Here is a 14,931-nt window from a genome sequence, read left to right as displayed (position 1 = left end):
AAAAAAAAAAAAAAAAAAAAAAGAGGACTTCTAAAATTAATTGTATTTATTAATATCCCTACTCTTAAAACGTTAGAAAACGTTTGCTCATTTAACATTTTTATTTTTAAACCTTCCTTATGTTACAACGAAATACTCTTTGGAGCAATTTCTTTGTTCCTCATATAATATCCATACATATAATTCTGCTTTTGTGATTAACTTTTATTACTAAATACTCTTCTAAAATTGTGCTCTTATAAACATGGATTAACTAAAGGGTAAATTTGATGTTTTATAAATGCTTTCTAGAAACAGAGAGCAAAATCATATAAATAACAATATGAATTTCCAAAAGTACCATGATAAAAAGTGACATTAGAAAACAACATTAATCTAAGAAATAGTGAAGAATATGTCAAACTTGTACATACTTTTGAGATAAATTGGCATCATGTAGATTAGCATGATTCTTCTTTATGGAATTCAACTTATTTTTACTCACTTTGCTCTAATTAGTTTTTATGTGCTGACAAGATGGAAGGTGATGGAAATTTGGCTTGCAAAGTAGTTCTAACATGATCTACATCCACAATCTGGTTATAATGCTATAAGAATATATTTATTATGTGAGAATAGTAGTTCAAATCAGTATTTAGTATCAACATAAAGGGACTAACAAAGCAAAGCTAACTTCGTTGTTTACACTGGGAACTTATTTAAATTAAAAAGGCCAGTGGATGGTCATATGTTTGGCTCATTCTTTTCAAGGCCTTCAGGAAAACATGCCTATGAAATAAAAGATCCTCAATATTAAACATTTTACTGCATTTGGGAGACACATGAAATCTGGTAATAAAGGAAGTGTTGGTCTTCATTTTTCTAATTCAGCATGGAAACTGTCTTGAGGAAAACTGACTATGGTCTTAGTTTGTGTCTCAGAAATATATTTAGTTTGAATTACGGCATTGACATCCGACTTCCAAAATTGGATATCTAGCCATATAATATCTCACCTCCCACACACACGACCCCCCATTCCCAGGTCATGACTACTGTCCAAGCAGCAAAAAAGAAGTAATTTCCCAGAGTACATACACGGCAATGACTACCAACCAAACAAAAAAACAATTATGGGGGTTGGAATTTAAATTCATAGCTGTACTCTCACCAATTCATTCCCCATTCCACCCCATCTCTCTGTCTTCAACTTTTATGAAACATTATATTTGTCCTATTCATCTGTATCAGCATCAGCCTTTCCTATATTCAACTAGACTTATCACTCCTTGGTCCCTCTCACTGGCTGACTAAGGTTTCAGTAGTACCTACTTACAGCAAACACTTGTAGTAGTCTCTTTTTCGTTACCAAGTCCCCAGACGATTTCTCAAGGAGATATTATGAAGAGGAAGTAAACATTCTCCTTTGCTACCCTATTTCTTTTTAGAGTGCTAAAACTTTATTCTATATCTGGCTTCATATCTTCTTGGACCAATTGGATTGATTTTACAGTCACCATAGAATATCTCCTGAACAGACAACCGTGGGTAATGGGAACAATATCTCTACTGATCCCATGATTTGGTCACATTGGGTTGTAAGGCCATAATGGAGACATACTTGATGAGTTTATGAAGACTTGATTCTAGGTATCATGTAGGTTAGCATAATTCTTTTTTACTGAATTCAACTTAGTTTTATTCACTTTATTCTAACTGGATTTTGTGTGCAGACAAAATGAAAAGAAATGGTTCAATTTAGGTGAAAGGTGAAGCTTCAAAAGTAGTGTAGTATTTCATAGACCTTATATTTGAGAGAAATTATATCAGTATATAATAAGCACCTGAGAATATGAAAGCACAAATCCAATTTAAATGTTAAAGGTCTACAACTTGGGATTTTAAATGGAATACAGAAAAGCCACTGGTTCTTAAACAATTTTGTCGAGGAGGAAAACAGTGAAAGCTAAATGTTCTATTCAAGAGTTGTTTGTTTTGAAAATAATGCTTCATTTAAAAGCTAAAGACAGAAGACATAGTTTGTTATGAAGGCTCATCTTTTTATTAAACAACCATTACACTGTCTCCAAGTTGCAAGGGGAGGATTTGTCAATCTGATTGAATCTTCCCTTTAGTTTTTCCCAACAGCTGTGTTCAGATAATTCATGACTCCTGTGTTTCCTAAGCCCTGGATAATTTCACACACATGTCTGGTTTGGGGCTTCACAATTTCAGAAAAATATAGAAACCTTGGAGGAGGTCCAGGGTAGACCAAGGGAAATGATTAATGGGTTGAAAGTTGGAGTTTATGAAGAAAGGTTGTGAGATCTGATCTTTTGCTATGAGAAAAGTCTGAGTGGTGACTTAATAACACAGGGAGGTTAGTAAGCAGCTGTTCTCCATCTTCACTAAGGGTGAATTAAATGAAATAAGATATAAATTGCAACAGGAACAAAAAATGCATTACAGGAGGACTTCCAAGCACCAGCATTGCTGGATTCTAGATAGCTCCCCAGAAGAAGGATGTGTAGTCAACTTCCCTGGTCTGCCATGATAGGCCTACAAATAGTGAGGAAGATGAGATAATCTCTTAAGATCCCTTCTAGACCTATCTTTTATTGGTCTATCAATCATATTTAGAAAAATTATTTGTCTCAAACAAAAATTGTCTCATTTCCTCCCTCCCACCCTATCCACTCCATCTGCTTTGTCTACCTTTTGTAAAACACTGCTAACCAAAACAACTGGGGACTGATTAACTGTGGTGGGCCCTCCCCAGTCTCTAAGTGCCACCCCAGCTTTGGGAGCAAGTTTCTTATCCATCACTACCACTCCCTGGCCACAAGGGGCATGTTTACCATCATCTTTCTACACACCAAACCTACTGCAAGGGAAAATAAAACAAAACTTCCTAGGCTTAAGAAATTTGCAAGCGGCACCATGGATTAAAATACAACTCTTACATCCTAGAATATAAGCATGTAAAGGACTAAAATGTATTTCATGCATCTGCCTGTATCAGCCCATAGAATAGCCTCTGATGGATAGTAGATACTCAGCAATCTTTCATCAACTGAAAAACTGTAGCTATGAAGTGAAAGGAAACTAAAGTTGAGAAAGTCAGGAGTTTCGGATGTTTCCAAATGATTCTGTATGCGAGACCAATCTAAAGCCTAACCCATTCTTCACACATGTACTATCAAGGATTTCATTCTCACCATGCCTGTGCTATCTGGAGGTAGAAAGACGGCCAGTTGCACATCCTGCCCACGTCCTTGATCAAAAAGACCACTAAAGAGAGGTGCTATGTGGATTCATATCAGAATCACATGAAAGTAGGCCAAATTCTTAATGTGTGTTTTTAAAATCTGATTTTAGGAAGTTCAGTTTTTTTTTTTCTAAATTATCTTTTTGCATATTTTTCTTTTTCCATTTTTTCCACGAAGAATATAAAATTTGGCGGTAGAAAATCTTTCACTCCAGTCATCATACAGCCTAAATAGGTGAGTCTCAAAAATACGCTAATGTTCATCTTTCATCTGATTCAATGTCCTGAAACCCTTTGGTTTAAATTTGTTAATTCTTCTCATGGCTTTTCTTTTAGAAAACCAACTAATACCACAGCTATTTATTACTGTCAGCTCTAACTTATGTCCACAATCTCACATCCCTTTTGACCACACTTATAGAAACAACAAGTAAACCAAATTTATTCTTCATTATTAATTTTTAAATGTTTTCAGCACAAATCTGGTAACTTGGAGGGCTACAAGTTGATGATTCTCATATGTTTGGGGGTTTAGTCTCAACAGTTTCTTAATGGTTTCTATGTTGTTTTTCTTGATCCAACTAAATATTATTCCCAGATGGAATCAGTTTTTGACCCTCTTGTTCTACTCTCCTAGTCTTGGCCCTTCTAAAAGTTTCTTGCTGTGGTTCCTTTCTTTTGTCTGCCACTAATGACTATGCCTGGTTACATAACTCCTGTGACAGGTGTTGACCAATTTGAACACATTTGAGTATGGTATAGAGCTATTCTTATGGTTCATAAAAAGCTTAGTGAGAATATACCATCTAACAAATAGGGAAATTACGTCTCCCTTAAGGGTTTTCTCAGGACAGGCCTTATACAAGAATTTCAAGGATTGTGAGTGACATAGTTTAACATTGGACTGGGCCTTTCAAATTATCCAGCATGAATTTGAAAACACCTCTGCCACTCTGCTCAGTAGCAGAGTTTTCTGTTTACTTAGTGTTTTCCCTGTGCTAATTACGGACATTTTCAACAGTTTTTTTAGGCCAACTTATTTGATACTAGACTAGACAACTTTTTTTTTTTCTTGCAAGGAAGACTGAAGGTAGGAGTAACTAGGAAGCTTAAATAAACATAATTAAATATAAAATGCTTATAATGATAGAATTGACCTCAGCCAATTAAAATTATTAATAGAAAAAACATGTCAATGTCAAGCCTACTACCTCTGTTCCCACTTGGGTAATGAGGATTAGTTTATATTTCCTGACAAGAATAGATGGGAATTCACATTTCTTCCTGACCTTTGTCCCCACTGGAACATTGGGTTAGGATCATATTAGAACATAACCAAAAAGAAATAAAGATCCAGACGAATTCACAATTAATTTTTAAGCCCCACAAAAGTGAAATAGGTAGCATCTTTTTTTCAAGCTGTGAAACTTTCCCTCATTTTAGTAATAGAGAAAATATTCAGATTATAAACTTGGAAACTTTGCTCCTAACATATCAATCATGTCACATGCCAATCTTTAAGAAGAATAAGAAATGCATGCCCTATATTCTCAGCATCATCTTTGCCCACAAAATAATTTTGTAAAAAGTTTGATTTTAGATCTCCAGAATTATCTCTATATGCTACCTGAATTAAGCAAATAAAAAATAATATTTAGAATTCCATGCAAGGCACTGGTACAACTTTTGTTTACGTTGGCTTCATTGTTTTTGAATGTAAGATGTACTTTTAAGGCAAATAAGTATGTGTTTTAAGTCTGGTCGCATACAATTTTGCTAATGCTATAATCACAGATCAGAAAGTTTGGAAATGCTTAGAAGTGTTAAGAGGTGTGATTCATCATGGTTATCTGAATTGGCATTTGATCTTCTTTTCTTTCTAAATATCCCTGACATTTCTGACTCCTCTGTCTTTTCCTCAGTAAAACTGCACCACACACTGGAAAGCGAAGATACACACATTTATTTATATAATGCCAAGGGAGAGTAGGAAAAAGAAGATTGGCCATAGACCCACCCAATCAGAGTCTGGGAAATGAGAGCACTTTTTCCTTCAGAAGAAATGCTGACGTGCCAATGTGAATTTAGCAGGAAAAAGATTTGCCATAACTTCTAAGTGAGCAGCATTCTGAATGCTAGCTTAGATTCCTGGCATTAACTTGCTAGGTATTTTTCAGAAAGGAAATAAATTACAATTGAGCTTAAAAACCTGAGGGTAGAACTCATTTTCAAGCAAATGTGAAGCATCAGTTTGAAGTTAACAAAGTTAAAGTTTGGACTAGGGTTCCTCCAGTCCTTTATAACGTAGTACAAGTATTTATTTATTTATTTTTTTAGTTTATAACACTAGCCTGTTAAATTGTATTGTGCTACTAAAAGAAATTATGTCTGCATTCAGCTTACAACCTGGGAACCAACACAGAGGATCTCTCGGGTAACGGTACCCAGCTTCATGCCCTCTGTCCTTTACTGCTTTCTGGTTAGTCTGCGTATTTCACATACATTAAATATTCCACAATAAACTCCACCATCTGTGCTGTAGGGTAGTTTGTATTGGTCATGTGCTCTGTCAAGTTGACAGAGGTGCAAAGCTAAATGTGTGACACTCGAAGAATATGCATATATTTGAATAATTTGACTATTTAGTCCAACAATTTGCAAAGGCGCTCTGAATGATCACACATTCTGATAACACTTCCAAGGAACAGATAGCTTCACTTAGAGGGTGGGGGAGATGGAAGCAGGGTTATTTCTAGCAGGAATTCTTGAGTTCACTGAAGTCTTGTCCCTGGTACTTCACTGTGTGAACGTGGGTAAATTATTTCCTGGCAGAGGATCGGATTCTTCTTTTATAAAACGGGTAAATAATTTCTGTCACTAGTCTTTAGAAGTTCTAAAATAGCTAATGTTAGTGAATTCATTTTGTTAACCGTAAACCCTTAGGTAAACTGAACTGAGTATGTAATAATATTATATATTCAGTTCAACAGCACATTCTTGGTAACCACAAGAGGGTCCAGGAAAGGAAACTGTTTATAAATCTTTCCCTTTAGCAAAATTAATGTTGGAGTCTTTAGGGAAATTCTTACAGCAATGAGTCTTCGCAATTATTAAGTCAAACCCCTTTGAGATTACAGAAAAATGCACATACACAGAAAGCTGCCTGCGGAATTTGGGTGTGGGCTTGGTGGGAGATTCCTCTGATACCCAGTGTTGTACCCCCAAGAGAGTGTTTCTCAAAGTGTGACTTCGGATTGTCTGCATTCGAATTGCTTGTGGTATTTATTAAAATTCTAATTCCTGGACCCTGCCCCACCCCTACTAAATCACAATTTCAGGAGAAAGGACCTTCATTTTAACACTCACTCAGGTGATTTTTATGCTCCGAGGAGGTCCAGGGACTCCGAGTTAAGTACGGTACTGCTGTCTTGTTCTTTATTCTAAATTTTAAGGTCTGCCCAAATTGGTTGAACTAATGAGAAGAAAATTTAGCCTCAAAGCAGAAACACAGGTAGACGGTTGACAGAGTTCATCAAATGGATAATTGAAAATGTCCTCTGGCCCCTAGCCATGTAAGTTCTCTCCACCGGTTTTGGCTACAGGCAAATGGGAACCCGAAAGACTATTTGCTCTTTTGCTGCGGGCAGTGGTGGGGGTGGAGGGCGGGGGAGGATTAACTGAGCCAGTTCTGCCCCCACCCTCGAATCCCCTACCCCCACTCTGGTTAAAGCAGAAGATTTTTTATTTATCTTTGCTGCCCTGGTTCGTTATTAAAAGGGTTAGCTTGTATGTGTGTTTGCTGGGGCTGGAAGTGAAAACATCTGCAAAAGCATGCAATGCCCTGGAACGGAACTCTTCTAATAAAAGATGTATCATTTTAAATGCGCTGAATTTTGATTCTGGTAATTCGTGCACTAGAGTGTCTATTTCGAGGCAGCGGAGGTATCATATGACAGCGCACGTCAAGGCACCGTGGAGCCCTCTCGTGGACTCCCACCCACTTTCCCATTCACCGCGGAGAGGGCTGCTCTCGCTGCCGCTCCCCCCGGCGAGCTAGCATGAAATCTTCCTGCCTCTGCCGAGATCAAATGGAGCTTCTCGCTGATGGGGTGCGAGTATTACCTCCGCCATGCAATTTCCACTATCAATAATTTAACTTCTTTGCTGCAGAACAGAAGGAGTACATACCGGGCACCAAAGACTCGCGCCCCCTCCCCCCTTTAAGCAAAGGGAACGTGAAAAAATAATAGAGTCTGGGAGTTTTGGGGCCGAAGTCTTTCCCAGAGCAGCTGCCTTGATGGTTACTTTGACAAGTAGTGTCTGAAAAGGTGGGTTTGTTTTCTTTCTTTCTCTTTCCGTTTTTCTGTTTGGTCTGCTAGAAAGCGTGTGGCTTTAGCGAGGTCTGTCATTGCCTGGGCTTCCTGGCTGGAACAAGTAACTTGGTGTAACGTTATCTGGGGGCGTTCATCAATAAAAAATGCTGTTATTATCTTGATTGAATTCCTATTAGGCAAACTCTAGAGAGGTCAGTGCGCGAACTCTGTTTAAGCCGGCGTGTTTAAGGCAGCGGAGTAAACCAATAGCCCCCATGCTCTGTGCGATTTCATTGTGTGCTCGCGTTCGCAAGCTCCGTAGTGCGGGAAGGTGCGGGAAGGTGTGTCTGTGGCCCGGGAAAAGCACGCCCATTCCCAGAGAACTTGGGTGCTGGGATGGGGAGGAAGGGGAGAGTTGAAAGCTAGGGGAGCAAGACCTCAGGGCGTGCGATTCTCACTCGTTCCCTCACGCCCCAGCGCGCACAGCCAGGGTTTCTGCGGAGGGCACGGGACGCGGGGTTCCCCGGGGCTGGGGCTGGGGCTGGAACACCCCTCGAAGCTGCGGGCGTCCTGCCCAAGGCGCCCCGGGAGGGCGCAGGACTCGCAGGATGATGTCGCGGGGACCCGGGGGAGGACGTGAGGACAGGCCCTGGGGGAGCGGGGAGTCCCGGGAGCCCCTCGGTCCCCCGGGCGAGAAAAAGGCGCGGCGTTCCCTTTAAGCAGCCGCCCCGAACGGGTATCGGTAGCGCGGGCGAGCAGGGGGAGGGGGTGGGGGGGGTGGCGCCGTTTGACCAATCGAAGCTCAACCGAAGAGCTAAATAATGTCTGACCCAGGCGCAAAGCGCAGCCTGGAGCTCCGGGTCCCAGCCGCTGCCGCCGCCGCGCCCGGGCGCACCCGCGCGCTCGTTGTCCCGCGCACCCGGTAGCGCCTCGGGCTCCCGGGCCGGACAGAGGAACCGGCCCGGTGCGCCTCCCATCTCCTGCTCGGGGAGCTTTAATGAGACACTTGAATGCAGCTGCCACCGCTGCTGTGGGGCCGGCGGGGAGCAGCACCGCGACGGGGACCCGGGCTGGGCTCTGGAGCCAGAATCGGAACCACGATGTGACTCCGCCGCCGGGGACCCGTGAGCTTTGTGTGGACCCCGAGGTAGGCAAGCGCCGGGCATGGGGCTTGGTACGGGAGCTGCCGGTCCGCAGGAGAAAGTTGACTGGGGGACCCCCCAAAGTTGTGGGACGAGGCCAGTCTCCCTTCCTCCCCTCTGGTAGAAGGGAGGATTTGGAGTTGCTCCTGGGGAGTTTTCTCCCCCATCCCACAACCCAGAAGGTCAGCCGGCAGGCACTACAAGGGAAAAAGGGACCCGGGGAAGGCACGAAGTAGAGGAGAGAAGGCCTGGAGGAGACCTAGAGCTGCGTGATGGGAGCAAAGACGGCGTCCCGGGGATCCCTCGCAGTCCTTCCCCACCCCAGGAGGAGTCGAGAGAGACTTAGGGGGCCAGAGCTGTCGGGGGCCCTGACTGAGGGAAGGGTGCTGAGGCTAGGCTAGGAATCCTTCCAGGGGTTGGGTGGTCCCCGCGCCGACTTGCGGGGGGAGTGGGAGGGAAGCTTGCGCCTTGAGTCCACATCGTCCCCGAGGCTGCACACGGCTACCTGCTCCCCAGGAGTTGAGACTGAAGTGGATTTACAAGTCCGAAGCCAATGTAGCTTAGAAAACTTGGGAGGCGGAATTACTACCGCTGGGAACTGAAAGGGTCTGCGAGACTCCCGGGCGGGCCGAACCCACATCTCTACCCAGCCTGAGCCCCTCTTCTGAAGCGCCCTCCAGGGAAGTTAGAGTTTTGACTTTCGGGGACTGGGTGGGATATACGTGGGGGATTCCTTACTCGGGTTAGTCTCTGGGGATGCAGAGCCGGGAATTGGAATGAGTGAGTGAGCTGCGCCTGGAAAGAAATAGCTGAGGATTGGGGGCTCTGTGCCCGACGGGCAAGAAGAAGGGGAGATTACAGACTAGGGGCATCCCTAAGGAAGAAGCCTTGGGGCTGCGAGGGTGAACTGGAGTATGCAGTGTTTTTGTGTTGGGGGTGGAGCGGGGATGAGGGACCGAGGTGGAGGGGAGGCAAGGAGGAGGAGGGGACCGGGAGAAGGAAGCTAGGGAAGGTAGAGGGTGCCCTCTGCCGGCCACGCTGCCAAGAGCAGCTACTGGGGGCGGGAGGCTGGGGGTGGGGAAGTGGTAAGGGAAATTTTGCGGGATCCCTTGGAGAGCTGGTAGGAGGGACTTGTTGAATGGTGCTGCTGACTCCAGCTCGGTGGGGCATGCGACTCGTCGTCGGTGGATTTTGACTCCTTGTTCTTATTTGGCTTCTATGAAAGTTTCCTCGCGCTGGGGGAGCTCTGATAAGCCTCGATTGGTGGTGTGTTAGGGCTTCTTGGATCTTATTTTAGGGCCCTCTAGGTATCTTGCACTTACTCCTCAATGTCAGTAGCAACCAAAGAACATTTTCCAACAAGCACGCAGGAATGTTCTTGGCCAGAAGCGAAGAAAAGCATATTTCTGAGTGTTTATTAATCTTCCTAGTACAGTTATCTTTTAAAGCAAAGTAGTATGTAGTTGGGAACGTTGATTTTCTAACTGCATATAAAAGGCGATATGCTATTAAATGAGACCCCTCCCTACTGGCTCAATATCCTGAAAAATCTCTCTCTCCCCTTTATTATTATCGAAAAGTCTATTTTTATATGAGTTTGTTGTAAGGTCAAAAGCCATTTTGGTCTTACAATTTGATACGTCTTTACATTTTAATTTATTGAGCCATAATTACAGATTTAATTTGGCTGAACGTGTGTGCCTTCAATGCTTACCTCATGCAACATAATTTTTACGTTGGAGATTTCTGATGTTATGACATGTAGCGATTCAAGACATTACACATAATAGGTAACATAGCATGTTGAAATTACACCACAAAGTTTTGACCCTGGGAACAGCACCTTTTAAAAACCATCACTAAACACCTGTTCGTGTTTTCTGATTTTGCAAATGCCTTGCTTAAGACTTTTTATTTTTTTATTTTTATTTTTTGGTAAATTTACCTCTGGGTTAGCAGGAGAGGTAAGAGAAAGGAAAGAGACACTTGTTGAAATGTAACCATAACCTTTACTGGAATTTAAAACATGTTGGTCACCATTACTGGAATTCCAGGGCCATAAAGTCGTTGTCTTTTTTTTCTTCTACTTCATTTTGTAAAATGTGATAAATGTTGGTAAATATAGACCAGTAGTAAGTATTATGACACGAAAAGCATTATGTATGTGAAACTATTTTAAGTTATTACAGAACATTTTCTATTTATAAATGATATAAGCAGAAAGAAATGATTTCCAGATAAACAAGGCTTACGTACGTTTTGAAGCATTAGAACATTGCAGACACACTTAGACATCACATTTTTTAAAGCAAAATAACAGTAATTTTTCACATACCTTTGGAGCCTTTCATAGCCCATTCAGAGCTGAGTTAGTAGCTGGAAGTTTTGTTTATTTTAAGGTGATATTTTAAAGCCATTTAAGATGTATAGTAGGTTAACATTGGTGTATCCAGAAAATGAAGCATTTAGGAAATCTGTTTCAGAGTGTCTTTTCAATGTGTGTAACTTTTACTTGCAAATCAAGGGAACCAAGAAAGTCATCATTTGCCTAAAATGCAGTCATCACCTCAAATGATTCATTTATACTATGCGAGTTAATTGCCTTAATCTCATTAATGGCCAAGGAGGGAAGGGAGGTCCTGGGATATTTCTTGTTCATTTTGACTCACCAGGAGGGGAAAATCCTGTTAAAAAAAAAAAATGCAAATTTCTAAAATCCTGGCTCAAAGTCCTTGGGTTTCCTGTTTAAAGGGGGCACCGTGAGAATGTAAGCTATTCCCTTTTTCCTGGTGTCTTTAAGAGTCCCAGCTTTTCAATAGTCAAAATGTAGATGATTGATATCATTTCTTTCTCATATGAATAGCACTGGTTTGTAGTTCAGCACACACAGCGAGCTGGGCACGCCCACCTGATCGTATTGCAGAGAACTTGTTTACATTCTTTTTACATTCATCTTCTAAAACCTGGGGCGCTCTCTCTCTCTCTGCGTGTGTGTGTGTGTGTGTGTGTGTGTGTGTGTGTGTGTGTGTGTAGAGGGAGAGAAGGAGAGAGAGAACTGTGAACTGTGAAATATAACACAGCCAGCAGCTTTGGGTCTCAATTGTAGACTTAATCTTAAGAAAATTGAAGAGGTACAGAATAGAAAGGTCATGTTCAATTAGTTTATTAACATTTTGAGATGTAGGAAATTAATCCTAGAGTAGAGAACAACAATTTCAGACTTCCTGAATAAAAACAGACAGCATACAGAGTGGATGATAGCTAAACTCTGAATATCTTTTGAGAAGAAAGGCACTCCCATTTCAGGTGCCCATAATACGGATTTGATTTTAGTGATTAAAACATTGATTTTCAACTTGTATCTCCCTGCGTGGAAGAGTTCAATTTGTGTGAGGGAGCTCGCCTATCCAACAAAAGTGAATATGTCCCTTTTATAGGGTAATTGCTAACTTGTCTCAACTTGTTTTCAAACAATTGTTATAGAGCACTCAGTTTCCACTAATTGCAAAATTGCTGCTTAATTGAAGGACTCTTAGCCATCTAGTGCAGCCATTCAGCCACTGGCAGGCTCTATGATCTCAAGCTGTGAATTGCATTTTAAAGAGGAATCAAGGAGAGAATTCTGTGGAATTCTAGGTTTTAAGTGCTGGCTGCTGTTCAATGGAAGAAGAAATCATTTGAACGAGAATCGCATCAAGTTGTGTTGTGATAAATTTTCTTTATTAGGATGAATAACATGCACAGATGAGCTTCAAAAGTGAATGAGCAAACACTGGTTACACTGCATCCATTTACTCTGTTTAGTATGGGGTAATGTTAAGCAATAAATGATGCTGGCAAATGAAATCCGTATGTTATTTGCATGTGTGATTTAAACCTAGGAAACATAGAGTGGCTTTGGTATTTGTAGGCTTAGTCATGTGTGTTCTAAAAGTCCTCTTAAACTTTTACTTAAGGCATAGAATTATTTAATCTTAAATAATTTTATACTGAAATGCATCACTGGATTTCCCGAATATTTACACTGTAAAGACTTAGAAAGGTCATGGACCCGATTATTGACTATATGGAATCATTACTGATGGCAGATGCAAAATGGAGTTCACGAATGTACTGACATTGAAAATCTTTCACAGGGGGGCGGGGGAGTGGTAAATGTGTGTGTTCTTTAAGTGGAACAGGAAGGTATTCTCTTTTCTGTAGAAAATTTGAGTATCTGGTCAGTAAGTGTGGAAGCTTTCATTTAAATTGAGTATTTAAGTTCAAGTACAAGCTCTGGGGCACTTACTCTCTTGATGAGACAAATCTTACCAAAAATACTAGATGCTAAGAAGTGGCTCATTGCCCCGATGTCTCATTTATAGATTGATGTTTGAGGATGGGTTGCATTAGGTGAGTTAGGGGGCTGGGTGTGGGACAGGAGAACGACTGGAGGGAAGCAAAGTAAATTTACAAGCTTTAGTGTAAATTTACAGCCATAATAAAGTAAAAGTTTATTTCCAGAGAGCCTGGAGAGTAACGAATGTTATATAGTTTTCCCCAAAGGTTCACTTGAAAGAACTTTTCATTGGTTGTCATGATAGTAATGTCCTGATTTTGAAATCTCCCAGAACCTAGTAGCTCTTAAACATGCTTTCATCTTGGTTCCTTTGGTCTGACGGAAACTTTATGACGACCCTCTGTGTGTTTGACATGCCTCTGCATTTTTGGAGACAGAAGGTCAGGCAAGGGAGGATTTCTTAAATCTAAGAAAATATAGTAAGGAAACATAAAATTATATGATAAAAAAATCACTGAACTTCAAATTGGCTTATTGAAATAAAACCTAGAAGGCAACCTGTGGTTTAATTACAACTAGCTTGTATAAAATTAAAATTTATAAAATGGGAATTCAAAGAAAATAAACGGGCAGTTCCAAGTAATTTAAGCAACTCACCAAAAATTGAAGTAATAGTGCCACCTAGAGAACAAAATCACCAGCTTTACCAGCCAAATGGCTTATTTCCATATGAACCATTTTTCCAATGCTACAGTTACTAGGATTTCCTTGTTACCATATTCAGATCTGGTGAGTGTGTATGGGGGTGGGGGGTGCATGTGGAATTACAGATGAAATTTTAAAACAAGCAGATCCACAATTTGATATATGCACTGAATCCTTTTAATGTTGTAATGTAGCCAAATGTAGAATAGCATGCCAGGAATCAACGGCTAGCCTTCTTTTTAACATTTATTATTTTCAGGGATATGTACTAAAGCATTGAGTATAGAGGTTCTGATGTTATTTGTTTGCTACAGGCAATTCATTACACTTTCTAAGATACAATAACACCAAATAATTTGAGTAGAGAGACCTTTAAGAATGTTTTTGATTTATGATCTACCTTTAACTTTAATGATTTCAGAAGATGTGAGAATAAAATAAAGTCATATATAAGCAGGATTTTAAACACCAAACAAACAACAACAACAAAAACAAAAACAAACAAGAAAAAGGAAGAGAATTATAAGGGTTGCCTTAACCTTAGAATAGATGAAGATATACATCTGAGCCAGCACCAAAAAAAAAAAAAAAAAACTTATGGAACTAGGAACCAATAATTACAAATTGACTTAGGAAATATAGATGACAAAATCTGTATTTAGTTCATTTTTGCATGCGCCCACAACAGCATCCAAAACAGTTCTGGTAGCAGGGGAGGCACTTTGATAAATGTTGCTGAATGCACTAATAGATTGATTAATGGCTGCTGCAGATTATCGCTAGTGATGTAGACAGAAACTTCATAGAAAATGGTTTATTTGTCTTGCTGGAAGAAAGGCAAAAATTGGAGGAAAAGGTTTAGTAATATTTTTCCCCAGTACTTATTATAAAAGTCATTTAGTTGGCTTAGTTCTACAATTTCTTATGTGTAATTTGATTTACTCATGAAATTGTGAATATATGAAATGTTAAAGTTGATTTAGACAGCAACTATAAACTTGTGGATTTTCTTTTAAATGTCTTCAAATTTTTAAATGCCAGTGGAGATGCCAGCTACTGTGCTTCTGGGAGTAGAATATAGTATATCTTAGATTTGTGCCAATTTCTTGTAAGCAGAGAAAAAATTGCATGATAACCAAAGAAAGTCATATTATTTGTACTTTGTGTCATTCGTGGAAGCAATCAGGTGTAGAAAACTTTCTTTTTCAGAAAAAAAATTACTACAATAAAGGTGCATGTGTGTAT

At 40.5% G+C, this 14,931-nt stretch overlaps 1 protein-coding gene across 11 annotated transcripts in view; it reads left to right on the top strand.

Moving 5' to 3' along the window:
* Positions 1-14,931, top strand: part of BDNF (brain-derived neurotrophic factor) — a 77,449-nt gene that overhangs the window by 13,636 nt on the left and 48,882 nt on the right. Inside the window, exon 1 of one of the 11 annotated variants that reach the window (XM_011936312.1) lies at positions 7,243-7,575. The exons of 5 other annotated variants lie outside the window; for them this stretch is intronic. Coding sequence is in view for 2 of the 6 variants with exons in the window: in XM_011936307.1 (XP_011791697.1) it covers positions 8,558-8,707 (150 nt within the window). In the remaining 4 variants the exon portion in view is untranslated. Of the gene's footprint in view, positions 1-7,242; positions 7,576-7,818; positions 7,902-7,971; positions 8,197-8,370; positions 8,708-9,232; positions 9,483-14,931 lie in introns of those variants that run through there. 5 more of the 11 variants (XM_011936317.1, XM_011936309.1, XM_011936316.1 and 2 more) reach the window with 5 other exon arrangements.

Source organism: Colobus angolensis, unplaced genomic scaffold (assembly GCF_000951035.1).
Source record: "Colobus angolensis palliatus isolate OR3802 unplaced genomic scaffold, Cang.pa_1.0 Scaffold152, whole genome shotgun sequence".
Taxonomy (NCBI): domain Eukaryota; kingdom Metazoa; phylum Chordata; class Mammalia; order Primates; family Cercopithecidae; genus Colobus; species Colobus angolensis.
The sequence above is the reverse complement of the archived record's forward strand: the minus strand, read 5'-3'. Positions and strand labels throughout refer to the sequence as shown.